The 15018-nt window shown below is 35.6% G+C and overlaps 1 protein-coding gene across 3 annotated transcripts in view; it reads right to left on the reverse strand.

Moving 5' to 3' along the window:
• Window positions 1-307: 307 nt before the first annotated feature.
• The window catches only part of LOC140142793 (carbohydrate sulfotransferase 11-like), a 64532-nt gene continuing 49821 nt past the window's right edge, over window positions 308-15018 (reverse strand). For 2 of the 3 annotated variants that reach the window (XM_072164796.1, XM_072164795.1), the window contains exons 2-4: window positions 4505-4681; window positions 2242-2300; window positions 308-1682 (exon numbers count right to left, since the gene is read on the reverse strand). In XM_072164796.1, the coding sequence (XP_072020897.1) occupies window positions 816-1682; window positions 2242-2300; window positions 4505-4631 (1053 nt within the window). In that variant the 5' untranslated portion in view covers window positions 4632-4681 and the 3' untranslated portion in view covers window positions 308-815. The remainder of the gene's footprint in view (window positions 1683-2241; window positions 2301-4504; window positions 4682-15018) is intronic. The other variant, XM_072164797.1, reaches the window with a different exon arrangement.

The following is a 15018-nucleotide window of genomic DNA, read 5'->3' on the forward strand; positions in this document are numbered from 1 at the left end:
CATGATTATTGCATGAGGAATGTGAGTTAATCATTGACAGTCAGCCTTACAAAAAGATCGGTGATTTCTGTTGATATCAGCAATAAAACTGAATAAAACGGCAATCTTTATCCGATACTTCCAAAATACTGAATTCAACTTGCAAGCGTGATACGCACACATATTCAAGACATGACGAATTTTACGCGCTCACGCGTAACGCGGATGTGCGCTGGCGTTCGCGTATACGCTTACTGCAAAAGTGTGGATTCATCATGGATTAACTCCTGTTGGCTCCTGTACAAAAGTATAGGAGGAGTTGTTGAATTCATGTTCAATCAGATTGCTTTGAGATATTGCCCAAATTAATTGTTATACGTTGTCATCGCTGCTCGAAAAAAACCCCATATGTATTATTCCAAAGGGCAAATGCAATACCATATATGTAACAAGTGGGCCCCAGTTACATCAATCTCAAGTGCAACTTTGGTCAAATTCCTTTTTGTATGTCAACTTCAAGAAAATGCCCCGACACACCTTTACATTGAACTGTAATCTGTATCTGTAAATAACTAAAAACCAACACCATTTTTATACAAACCCTGTTAATTTTAAACATTTTTTTTTGCGTCTCAGGCAAAATGACAAAATCGTTACATATGATATTAATGTAAGTGGGGCCCACATGTTACATTTTTTTGAATTGTGAATTTGACCTTAGGAATTACATGAAATTTTCCCGCCCAGCGACGAATTTAAAAGTAAAACAGAATATTTCTGATTTACTTCCTTTGATCGGCATTATTATTGAAAAGTCAATAATTTTAAAGTTTGTGTCAGCTTTTATCAAACTTCATTTCACTGTACCCAAATAATTCAAAGTCAAGCTTGTATTTTGCATATAATTTCTTCATATCACGTCTAGATACTTTGGAATAATATTCTTTGAGCACTTCTGGTTTAGAGCTATTTGTTGGACTACTTTGCTCTGCTTGTGGAAAATGAATAGTTTGGCCCTTTCCAATAAGCTTCAAAATATACTTTGCATCCGTTTCGAGTGTTTCAAATCTACCGATGACATCATATTTAACGTCACAAGGAAAGCAGCTATCGTATACTGACTTCCAGTGTCTATTGTCGGGTGAATTTGCTTGAAGTAGAAAACTTATAAACTTGGGAAATGTCAAAGAGGAGTTTGTAATTGACTTTTTGTCTTTAAATTTTGACGCTATCACTTTTCCTAATGTATTTTGCCACTTTTTGGCTCTGTCAAAAGTCGATCCTGGGTCCAGTTTATTTCTATATACAGACAAGACACGACTGTAAGGGTTCCGTGTGAACATGAACTTCTTATAATGTCCCAAAATATACCGTCTCTGCGGCAGTGTATACTCCTCCAGGACACTTAGTTTTTTCAAACCCGGACGATTAACAAAGTACTGTGGAAGAGTCTTTCCAGGATGTAAAAAGCCATTTAACTGTAGAAACACCATCTTCCAACTCGTGCAGGCAACTTTCGGTACAAAGCAATATATCAGTTGGTTTTTATCGTCCACAATAAGGTTACGAGGCGGATCTATGGCCATGTTGAGATGCGTGAGTCGATTTGATGACAAGTAACATCCTCGTTCTAGGATTTGTTTTCTTCTCTTCTGAACATTTGTTTGTATTTGCATAAAATCGTCATTGTCAAAATGGTAACTCTGAAAATCAAAATATAAAGTAACGAATTAGTCAGATATCGATCATATACTTCTAAAATGTAAACCATTTGATCAGATGAATGCATATTTTCCATTCAAAATGCCTTCTTTCAGCGAACAGTGATTATTTGAAAATGGTACACAATAACACTCGGATTAATGTCAGTTGAATCTTGCATTAGATTGTTTCGATGTGTCGGGTACACAAGGGCAATATTACAAGTGGGTAAGCCCTATTGTGTCTTCCATACTTCAAACAGCTAATGTGAAATAGAGAAAGTATGTGTCATTCTCTTCATTATTCGGCCAAAAATCTCCAAGAAGCCTCGTAATTTTGCCTTTTGGGTGCTGAGCAAAAACCCACCAAATTAGTACAAGGGGCTTTTTCTAGATCTGTTCGTCGTACATACGATATAATGCTGGTAAACATTCAGTGCAAGACATAATAGCACGGTGACCTCAAGATAGCTTCCGCGGTATAAGAGATTCAAGAATAACAACCAGATATTGTATATTTTCTTACTACGTTTCAATAAGTCCCTTTATTCTTCATACATACCTCGTTCGATTGACGAGCGTTTATTTGCATATCATAAATAGTTTTCTCTATGAGCAAATCTGAAAAAGAAAGATCAAAATGTTAACTTTAAAGACTACGGCGGAATTTTTTTTTTAAAACAAGCAGTAGCAAGTATCTTTGTGAATTTAATTCATGTCACACTTTGTCCTAGCGTCCTTTCATATGTTAATAATATTGAGTTGTTATTACCCTTTGCCTCCCACTACCGGTTAGTGGTAGTGCATTTGTCACACGATCACGATTGTTTGATGGGATTATTTTTGTATTTTTCTTAAACATTATTATAATGTTGAATTCTAGACCTGAATAATACCAACAGCTATAATAACACACTAATAAACTGTATATACACATATATTTTGTAGCAATTTTTAACATAGATTTTCATTTCTATATCAAATTATTCATCTTTTTCTGCTTTTTTGTGGTAATTTTAATTCTATAAACTGTACATTTGTTTACAAATTGAGGGCGCTATTTACATATATTCTTAATTTAAACTAGCCAAATAATATGAGTTATACCTTACATTTCATGATAAAAAGTTTTTGGAAAATTCCCTTGTCATTTGTGACCCGGCAGCACAAACGAGCCGTAAATTCCCTAAATTGTATTCTGAGTTATGGTGTAAAATGTGTACGAAGGTCGTATTCATCGGTCACTTAAGCTGGCGCGACATCTGTCTTATTTTGATAGTCACAACACCAATCAATAATCCTATTATTGAAGTGGATAATAAGCTTCTACCTTAGATAGCTATAGAACTTTTAATAGCTCTGGTCTTTGTTTGCTTTTGCTAAATCCTTTTCAAGTGGTGGGTTATTTGTATAGGTATGCATAACCAACAATAGAGGTTATCCGTGTTCTATACACCTATCCGACTTCGCCATTACTGCGGTGTCCCCGATGTAAAACTGCGGTGTCCCGAGGTCGGGGGTTCCATCCATTATTTATTGTGTTGCCGTCAATAGAGGGCCAAATACAGTAAACGCTTCTCGGATTGGTGTATAAGCTGCATATCCTATCAACGACTGCTATACCTTGTTTAGGACTTTCAAAAGAAGTACCTGCATGTGCAACCATGACTGTTTCAAAATAGCCCGCCAATAGTCATGCAGGTAACTCCGAGGTCATGCATTGAATTGTTTTGAATAAGGAATACTACGGGAATCAGCGCCTTTTGTTAGAAGTCACACATGAGTGAAGTGGATAACCTCTATTAACAATGAGAGAACCTTCTTAAACCTCGTTGACTTGGGGATGATTTGAAATGACCGCCAATTATGACTGTTTGATATTTATTGCCAGCAATGTGGAAAAAGAGACACACATAGAAACGAACAAAGCTATAATTTTGTTGAAGGAGCAAAGTTTAACTAACCATAACTCCGCTTCTGGATATCGTTTGAAGTCAAATGATATACCATTTTAAAGGTTATGATGTTTATTTTTAAACACGAAATAAAACAAAATTGACCGAGGGAGGAATTTACGGCTCATTCGCCGTGGACGGTCACATTTGTTAGTCTGTTTTCTGATGTTCTAATCCCATTTTACAAGTGCCTACCCCTTGTAAAGATTCAAACTAAATTTTAGATAAATAGCGCCATCATTTTTCAACTTTTCTTTAAAATGACTCGGTTTTACATGCCATCAAACAACCGTGCGATCTGGTCCATAGAGGCCATACTTGACGTTTACGACTCTTCTTCATTCCCTGCTTATCTCATTTGTTTTGCACTTACGAGGGTACCCAATCTAAGGGCGGGGGCAAAAAAATCCAATATTAAACCTTTTTTTTTCACTGTCCAGAACAATAACTTAGGGGCTGTGCAATAATTATCAAATTTCCAAACGGCTCGCCAAAAATCGCACCCCCCCCTCTCGGCCCGCCAAAATCGCTTGCCCCCCCCCTCTCGGTCTGCCAAAAATTGTTTGCCCTCCCCCCTTACACATGCCAAATTTTTGGGATCCCAATTTCCAAACCTTAAATGGTCTATATGTTGCGAGCGCAGCGTGCAGGAAAATATGCATATTTAAGCGTTTCCGTACTGTTTTTCTAAGCATTTTAGCGCGTTTTATTTAAAAGGCGCCCCATGAATGTGTGCCCAAAATCGCTTGCCCCCCCTCTCGGCTTGCCAAAATTGCTTGCCCCCCCCTTCGGCTCGCCAAACATTTCTTGCCCCCTCCGCCCCCCCAATTTTACCCTCCCCAGGGCTCATAATTATTGCACAGCCCTTACCTGGTTCTCTGGAGACATAAGAATAATTATCATCGAAGGTTCCGGGGGAGCTCACATAGAATAGAGTACACAGAATGAATCCCAATAAAACCATGAAAAGCCCGACGAGATTAGATGATATTTTCATGATAAGCTGACACTCATTCTACAGCCGTTACCTCATTCTTTCCAATTCTTCTGAAAGAACAATACAATATTTACACATAGTGAGAATCATCACACTCAGCCCAACCCATACTGCTCTATTACTCCTGTAAAATGAAATACGAGCTACACACTGAAACAAGAAAAGATCCGGAAGGTTGGACATTGATAATTGTCATCAATGTTTTAACACCTTGTTAGGTATCCGACGTGTGAAACGTTAACACTAATTGGGTCAGACTGTTCCACAAACATTTTATCCCAATTTTATCGCAATCACAAAATAAGTGCATCAAGGATTTCTCAGAATTATTATAAAAACTACGAAGTATAGAATCAATTCTACAATTTCATGAGGGAACTTGTTTGTGCAAATTGCTTTGTAAAATCTACCCTTGGTAATAAATAATGTAAGGTTTCAGCTACAGAAAATGGTTGGACAATAGCTAATCATGTTTTCAAGGATGTACGTAATGTATCCTGGGATATTGCATCCCATGTTTATTATTTGACTAGGCTGTAGTACACGTACAATAAAGTGGTGTATTCATATAAATGAGAAACCTTTCAGATTGGAACTTCTTAAAAGAATATAGTCGAATTGTTAAGATTAATGCTGATCAAGACACCATAATCACCCAATTCTGCCACTAATTATTTTCATCATTTCTGCTCTCTTGAATATTCTTCGGAATATTCAGAATCCTAAAACATTGGTAAGGTGATCCTAATCTCAGTTTGGCACACAAAACAACCCTAGATTAAACCACGTACTTTGGCTATACAACACAGGTGGGCGTCGTCTGCACTAGATGTAGAACAGATTGCGTTGTTTGCAAATCTTTCATGTTTTTACTTTACCAAACCAAAACCAGACAATTGCTTCTCAAGAACCAATGTGAATGGTTAATGTTACTTTATTTCATGGCTTATATTAGTAAACTATCTCTGTTGGGATGTTTACAAACAAATGATATTCGTCAGACGTCACTGGGCGGGAAAAACCTCATAATACTATTTCAAATTTCAGATTCAAAACCTCATGTGTAAAATGTGGGTCTCAATTACAAAACCTCATATGTAACGATTGTCATTTTGCGTGATACCCAAAAACATAGAAAATGGCGTCGGTTATTTTGCTATTTACAGAACCTTACACAGTTTACAGTTAAAATAGAAGTATCAGTAGGTTTAAAAGGACATTTTCTTCAAGTTGTACACAAAAGATGAATTTGACCGAAATGGCACATATGACGTTTTGATATTGGGGCCCATTTTTACACATGAGGTTTTTCATTTAACCTTTGAACAAATGAGGTTTGACGAAGAGTTAAACAAAATAATGAAACGCAATAATGAGATTGCAAATCATTAGTAAACCCGTATAGTCGTTATAGAATCGTATATGTGAGCGTCCACGTCGAAACGCTCGTAAAGTCGGCCCCTGGTCAATTTTGTTTTCTTCCGTGTTTAGAAAATATATATCATAAGCTTACTCCCTCAGTAAAAGGGTACATTAGTTTGTAAACATTTTACTACTTCCTAATGGACATCAATTTCATTCATCAACTTTCACTGTGCTAATGCACTTTTCCATCTAATTAAATCCAAGCAAGAATGACAAAGAAACTTAAAAGTATTCTAAGCATGCTAAGTGTCAAGTAAGGGTCAATCAAGACAGTGACAATATGTGATAGAATTGGTTCATCCTCTTTTAAAGCGAAACATAATAATTATACAAGGTAAGTTCATGAACATAGAGCGTGTTTATAGTGAGCCAGATTATCCGGTATTTAGCGTGTATTAGCGTACTAGCGTGTATTAGTGTATTAGCGTATCCGGTATTTAGCGTGTATTAGAGCACGGTGGCCTAGCGGAACGGGCACTGACTCATAATCGGAAGGTTGCGGGTTCGAGCCCCGGCGACGCCATCGTGTTGTGCCCTTGAGTAAGGCACTTTATCTCGATTACTCCTCTCCACCCAGGTGGTTAAATGGGTACCGGCATTCTTAAATGCTGGGAAGGTAACAGACTCGCTGTAGAGGAGGTGTAGCGATCCCCCTATAGCAATATTACATAGGAGTCTGGCCCAATCGCCAATGAAAGAGAGATGGGCACTCCGATCACTGTTTATACAGGATCGCCTCCTTTACCTTTACCTTTACTTAGCGTACTGCGAAATCAATTGTTATTGCAGTATAATCTTTACGTATATAAGCACGTTCATTGATTAAAGCTACTTCAAGTTTACACGTCAGACTTTTGTCGAAGGAAAATCATAATTGTCAATATGTTTGTATTTCCCTACACATGCTTATCAACACCTCCGCATAATTTTGTTTTCTTTTTTATTTGAAGGGTTGTTTGTTAATGGCATTCAATAAGGTCACAGCTTTTAAAGCAACAGGGGAATGAATAATATTGATAAATTTTCTATAGAAAGAAACTCGGCATCTTAATTGAAATCTATTCCGGAATCAGATTTCAAGGTCACAAAAACTAGGAAACGTAATTTTTATTTATTCTGACACATCATCTCAAGAACTGAAAGACATCTTCAGATGTAAGTGCAAAATTTTTATTTTCTTACTATCTTAAAATGTTTACAATATTCTTTTCTTATACAGGCTGTCCCAGAAATAAATACCGGGTGAATGAATTTGGACATAAGTCGAGAAATAGACATTGGAATCAAAACAACAAAAATTAAAAAGCGCCCCGTAGCTCATTTTATCGTGCATCATATAGACGAATCCAACGAGCCAAGTCATGGTCAGGATTTGGTCGGCCATATCTGGTTCCCCGCATGCACCAAACAGGTGTTGTGAGTGCCCAATTGGGTGGATTAAACCAAATACATTTATATACCAGTACCAAGGCCCACAGAAGTGCTAAACAAGAATCAATGGGAATACAAAAGTGCACTAGAACAAGTGATGAAAATCATTGCGCATATAAACAGACAAAGTTCGATGGCCAAAAATTGCCCATTCCAGAGCCCACAGAAGGGTCAGGAAAACAGTACAAAAGTACACTGGAAGTGATGAAAATCATTGTGCACATAACAGACAAAAACAACCGATGTTTTGAGCAGATAAACTGCTCTTCAAAAACTGAAGGCAAGTTCAAAATAGAACTCAGTAGCAAACAAGACAACAAACTCAGAGCAAAATAAGCTGTGTCTTAACTCAATGGAAGCAAGTTCACCAGAAGCAAGTTCACTAGATATTTACAAGTATCGAGCATCATCTTACATGCAGGCTTTTATTTTTAATATCGTGCAGTATTGTCAAATTTGAAGAAAACCTAATTAAATTTTTTGCAAGAAGAACGAAAGGATTTCACCGAACAAAATCTAAAGCCCATTTACATGTTAGCCAATACGCGAATTCAGGGTTTCCCTGCCGAAATTCCTTCCCACAATGCAATAAGCGTTTTGCATAACTATATATACAGTTTGGAGGTTAATCAATATTCTTTGTTATGCAATACGCATATTGCATTGTGGGAAGGAATTTCGGCACAAATTGACTTCCGGTAGAGAAACCCTAAATCCGCGTATTAGCACATTGTGTTGAGTGACCTTTCTTTCAAACTTTGCAATCAGTCAACCGATTCAAGTACAATTAGCGTATAAGATGCAGAATAAGATGGGCTACACGCTGTGTTTTACATTTTTGGATTATGATGCCAAATTCTCGACCTCTCTCCAAATTCATTCACCCGGGGTTTTTTTTCCTGGGACACCCTGTATTCTTATATTCACCCCCACTGTATCTTTTCAAACATAATACTGAGAATTTGTCTACAAAATTATAATGCATTTAGCTTTGCCAAGCTTTTTGACGCTAATGCCGTGTATTTATCGATGTCGGACTTAACTGTATGTAGTGGGTTTGCAGTTACTCGTTAATAATCCATTTAGTGCTTTCTGTCAACGACAATGTGTCTTTTGGGACCGCAAGTGATACACAATGATTAGTTTTATAAAATCCTCCAGGATGTACATAATGTATCCAAGGATATTGTATTCTCCGTTTATTATTTGACTCTGGCTGTGGTACATGTACATTGTATAAATACTTTGACGGTTTCATCATACAAGTGAGAAACCTTTAAGATGGCAAATTCTTAAAAGAATAAAGACGGCTTGTTTAAGTTATTGTTAATCATCACACCACAATCACTAATCGCTATTTTTTTCATCATTCTCGCTTTCTGAATATTCCGAATCCTAAAACATTGGTAAGGTGAACCTAATCTCAAATACTGCACAGTTTGGCACACAAAATAACCCTAAACCACTTTGCTTATGCAACACATACGGGCTCCAACACTAAATGTAGAAGAGATTACGTGGTATGGAAATCGTTCATACATGCATTTTACTATACCAAATCATAATGAAAACACGAATTGCCACTACTGCGTAACTGCATCGTAACGTCACCTGTCAGCTTATATAACTAAATGTTTAAAGTGCACTTAGAGTAAGTAGCCTGTAAGTAGAACATTTTGAGATATCAAGCAATAGCCTCAAGGTTGTACTACTACTAGCTCCGAAAGATCTTGGCGAATGAATATGGAAACTTTACCGGGAAAGTGTATACATACATGTATACATAAGTATAGCTTTAACAGAGAAGTTCCTGCCATTAGTAATCACCATACACACATTCTAATAGGGTTTGTTTTAGTGGTATAAGCAAGCATTTTACTACTTCCTGGTGGATAATTTCATTCATGAACTTTCGCTAATGCACTTTTCCATCTCTTTAAATCCAATCAAGAATGACAAGTGCCAAGTAAGAGTCAAACAAGTGCTGGTATTGCAGTTTGGCACACAAAACAACCTTAACCACTTGTAGCTATGAAGAGCGGTGCCTGGTGGCTCCCCTTCCCTTTTTTTATACTATGAAACACATTACTCACGCTACGCCACTGAACACAGATGGGTGGAACACTAGATGTAGAAGAGATTAAATAGTTTTAAAATCTTCATGTTTTAATACACCAAACCAGACAATATTATTTCTACTCAAAAGTGTAGGGTTTAATGTTACATCATTTTATGGCTTCTGTTAGCAAACTCTCTCTGTTGGGATTTTTACAAAGAAAAGGATCTAGTATTAACGACAAGATTCGCTGAGATTACGACTTTATCATCATTGTTATATACTCGCACAGTTCCTCATTTTTTCAAATTAAAACACGAATTGAACTATCCAATCAGGCATATGTTCAACGAGGTACTTTTGCTATTTCGAGATTGTCACAATTACTCAAAATGTGTCTTAATCCCTGATACAAACTTGAATGCTAAGAACAACCTCATCCATATATTTATCGTGTTTATTATGATCGTCTTTCATTCTTGGAATTATAGGGTAATGGAAAATCACTTTATGTTAAAGGATGATACATAGCAAAGACAATAGCACTGACTACATTATTTATTCAACAGTGTATATTATTGTGAACAATGCACCCACATGAATATCACAAGAGCGTTTTTCTCAAAGGACATTTGAAAGGTCTGATATGAATCGGAGCAGCGCTAGCGGAGAAAAGCAAAGTTAAGGAAATGTAGATTGTATATTAGTAAGAGGGTAATTGTTCGGAATTCCTAATTATTTGCCAAAACTGTTGGAGAGTATCCTTACATTCGTTGACGTATAAATTAGAATCACTTTATTTTAAAGGATGATACATATGCACAGTCAATAGTACTGACTACACCATTCAACTGTGTATATCATTGTGAAAAATGTACCCACAATCGGTTTAATGTACATGTACTATATAAAGTGATACATCAAGGACAATCTAAACGGCTTGTATGTAAGCGCATTAGTCCATCCTAATGCAAAGTGGCGCCAATTCCCAGATACTATATTGCACAATGGTTTACTTCAGAGAGGTAAAAATATGAATTGAAACAAGAAAGAGATTTGGAAGATGTTTATATAGGTTGCATGGATGACGCCATTCCACTATTAAAGTCGGAATTGAAACAGCAGAATCATGGCTCTTGAGGAACCTCGACAAGAAGTCATTTGGGATAATATTGAATTATCTGACGCATATAAATAAATAGGCAAGGGTAGGATACAGAACATTAAAATTACTTCGATTAAACCAGGTATATCATAAGAGCTTTTTCTTAAAGGACATTTGAAAGGTTTGATTTGAGGCGGAGCAGCGCTAGCGGAGAAAAGCAAAGTTAAGGCAATGTAGATTGTATATTGTGTAACTGTTTGGAATCCCTAAGTGTTGGCGAGTACACGAAAAGTTTATACATTTTAGCTTTGGAACAGAGGAGTGTCCCGATGGGCGATTATTCCGAGCTTATTCAAAATGCACGAGATACAACTGATGCAAATAGTTATTAACCTAATTCATAACCGACTCTTAACTCTTCTCTTTGCAAAATTTTTATTCGCTAAAATTTGTTTTAAAAAATAAACAATTTTAATCACCACAAGTTACATTTTGGCCTTTAGGAGTTTCGTTTCGTTTACCTTAAAACACCCACATTAACCTGCTCAATTGCCTTTTTGAGAAATATACAAATCTGATATACTTGACTGAAATATTTAGTTGCATCCAATTAAAGGTTTATAATGATTATCATTTTTTATAATAAAATATAATAATTATGATGGGTCAAAATATTGCAGTGTGTACATGTAAAAATAGGAGAAAGATTTTCTTTGTATATAAACTGGCCTCCAAAATATAATTTTTCACAAGGTCATATCTTAAAATCCTGTCCATAAAATGAACAAAAATTACACACAGGATTACTTCAATACTCTACTCTAAACACATGTCAGTAATTAAGCAGTTGTCCAACTGACACAACAGTAAAATGCACTGACACGGAACAGCTTCCGGGACCACATTCACAGGCGAATAAATGGAACCCAGGTCTTGTTCCACACTATTCCATTTACTCACAGATTTCTTGTGTTGGGTGCCAAATATTGGGCTAGGAATGTGGTCTAAGAAGCTGTTCCATGTCAGTGCATTTAGCTGTTGTATCAGTTGGACAACTGTTTATTTACTGAACAGTGTTTATAGTAGAGTATTGAGGTAATCCTGTGTTCAATTTTTGTTTATTTTTATGAACAGGAATTTAAGATATGACCTTGTGAAAAAGTTAAAAGTTTCTTTTTGAGGCCAGTTTATTTCTGGTGTATTGAAAATGCATAATTATAACAATTATTTTGGATTTCTTAAATCGTTAAGTATTAAGATGAGAGTGTCGGAGATGCAGATATATTGATACGGTAAGACAATTAACACACTATACGTGAAAAATGAAAGATGTTATGATGCAATGAAAGTAAGACATAAAACACATTAGTGGCCCAGGCTAATTATGTCATGCTCTGTACCATAGAGCTGAAACAATCGTGTGCCGGCTTTTGAAAGCATGCATTAGGCAGATGGTTTCGTTATTATATTAGGTTCAACTTAAGATACTGCATATTATAATGGCTTATAACCAGCAAAACAGTGTCGTTAACGTGGTTAGTGATCTATAGTAAACCAGAAGACATATATCATGTTTATAAAACGCATAATGAACACATCGCTGTAATATGCACAGAAAAAAACCACAAATTGAATGTGACTATTTGAAAATCAAAATAAAAGTATATATAATATCTGCTCATCAAATATTATACTTAGTCGATAACCAAACACTCCTCGTTGTTATGCTGAAAATATATGGTATCTATGAGTATGAATGCATTCATCACCAGGTTATACGATGCCGTAATTACGATAATTAAAACAAAAGAACTAATATAACAAATATTAAATTAATACAAAAGAACTAATATAACAAAAATAAAGATGTAGATAATGCGTATACATAAAATACAAACATAAGAAAAGATATTGACTATGAAACCTCGGTACTTTTGAATGCTTGTAATAATATATTTCAATAAAAGAGCGAGAGCTACAAACACCGTGCAGCTGTTTCTTTCCATACCTTATTACCTAGTATTCGAATTCGTGTGATATAAAGTATCGCTTGTTTACTATAAATAGAAATTCGTCTTCAAGGTGGATTTGTCGTACTTCTCGAATAGCACTTTTATATTCCAGCTGTTTATTATGTTATCATACTTATATATCTACTGACTACAGTGAATTCCTCTGTACTTAACTGTTGTTTGATGGCATATAGAACTGTATATTCATTTTTAAGCGAAGTTGAACACTGATGGCGCTATTTATCTTAAATCATATACTTGTATAATGACATTAAAACATCAGAAAAATGAGTAGGAATATGGAAGGAATAACACACATTTGTTGAGCTAAATTAAACGTAAATATATGTAAATAGCGCCCTCAATTCGCACACAAATATACAATTTATAGAATAAAAATTACCACAAAAAGGCAGAAAAAGGTGAAAAATTGATAAAGAAATCTAGGTTAAAAATAGCTTTAAAATATATGCGTGTATTTAATAGTATGGTAGCTGTTGGTATTGTCCAATACTAGAACTAATAATTATATAAAGTTTTGTTAGAAACATTAATAAACGATCAAATCAAACAACCGTGACTTTCATGTCTTTTGATTCGCCAGATATCTGAGCTACTCATCTTTTACGGCTTTTAGTATATGACTTATGTATTATATCAAAGAGACTCAGTGCAACAAAGCCTCATCTCCCATTTTTGAGAAAATTGCGCTTAAGGCCATGTGTCCTGAACTCGCCAGCCTTAGCATTACATCACAAATATTATGAATTTTTATACCAATCGAGCTTCTAATTAGATTATCTCCACAATTATCAACCCGAAACTAGCAAAAGTATACATTTTATGGAAAGCTGAAGGCTTAAGCAATTCAAATATATACATTTCAACTCATTATAAAGGTGACCTTCAAGTTATACAGGGTGGAATAAAAAAGATTCGAATAAAAAATGGGTTACTTAATGCATTGCTTATTACCAACTTGCAGTAATGAACTGGAAGTAAACAACATTCATTTGGTTAGAGGATAGGGGGAACCCATTGGTAATCTCGGAATACAGGGTGTCCCAAAGTATGTTCGAATTTTTTACATGTTTATATTTTACATTTAAATTTACATTTTGCCCCTAACCCACGCAGTAAAAGTAAGTCCATATTTAGATTCCTCATCACATTTCCCTTCAGAAATTCTATACTTTGACTATGGTAGGATAAGTAATTAAAATTTTACAGTAACTTTTAGATTTGAAGTGCATCCGCGTTACTTTCTACAGTGTTTAATATGAAAACGGGTAGTTTGTATGGAAAAGTTTGTATTTTCTAGACTAAACCAATGATAAATGATTAAAAACAATTAGTACAATTGTTTAGCTGTAAGGTCATGAGTCTTTTAGATGCTAAATAGAGTCAAAATCCAATTTACAGCCTTTACAGGAGCAGATTATGCACTTAATATCAATCCCTTAGAGTTTGTGTGTACCACATCCCCCACCTCCACATCCCCCACCGCCGCCACCCTGCCCATTCTGAATTCTATGAAGCACAGTGTCAGTATTAAAAAAGCTAACGCAATTCTTTTTGCAGGGTTTAAAGTGCATTTTATTAGCAATAAAACGAGACCACAAGCATGACAATAACTTCTTGCTTAGCAGAGATATCATCATTTAATTTGAGTCGAATTTGGGAAAATGTAACATCGCCATCTTTTTTGAGTGGCGAGTTCAAGACGCACGACCTTTGTAAAAGATTCTTTTATTTCCATAGTCTATGCTGGATCTCCAGTGGTTTTGTTGAAAGACATGTCCGTCTTTGAATAATCAATATATTGACTATTTACTTTGTATCTGGGCTTGTATCAAGGTTAAAATTGTATCGAGGTTTACAAACAACATTTGTGACGTGTCATGTCAAAAAGAGACACTTTTGGGCAGGTTATGAATTTTGAGGTTTTTACATATCTTAAATATAGAGATATTTTGCTCCACAACGCCGTTTTCCCCAATGAAATCGGACATTCCTAAGCGAAGATATTGAGTTCGGAAGTTATGGTATTATAAAATTGGAAATTGAGATATCGGCCTTTAAAAATATTATTGACAATGTTGAGAGTAGGAATTAACTTGAAAAATGTCTCAAAAAATACAAGATGCCAGTTATATTTCGGTCTGAAACTATCAGACAATATTTTTAACATTAATAACATCACAAATTCGCAACAAACCCAAATTGTGAAAAAATCACCCACCGGCAGATTTTTGGCTATTTCTCCATTTACGATCCTGCCCAAAAGTGTCTCCTTTTGACATGACACGTCACATTTGCTTTACAAGCCAAATATTCAGTCCAGTAGATACAAAGGGA

The sequence above is a fragment of the Amphiura filiformis genome, chromosome 20, assembly GCF_039555335.1.
Source record: "Amphiura filiformis chromosome 20, Afil_fr2py, whole genome shotgun sequence".
Lineage (NCBI taxonomy): Eukaryota > Metazoa > Echinodermata > Ophiuroidea > Amphilepidida > Amphiuridae > Amphiura > Amphiura filiformis.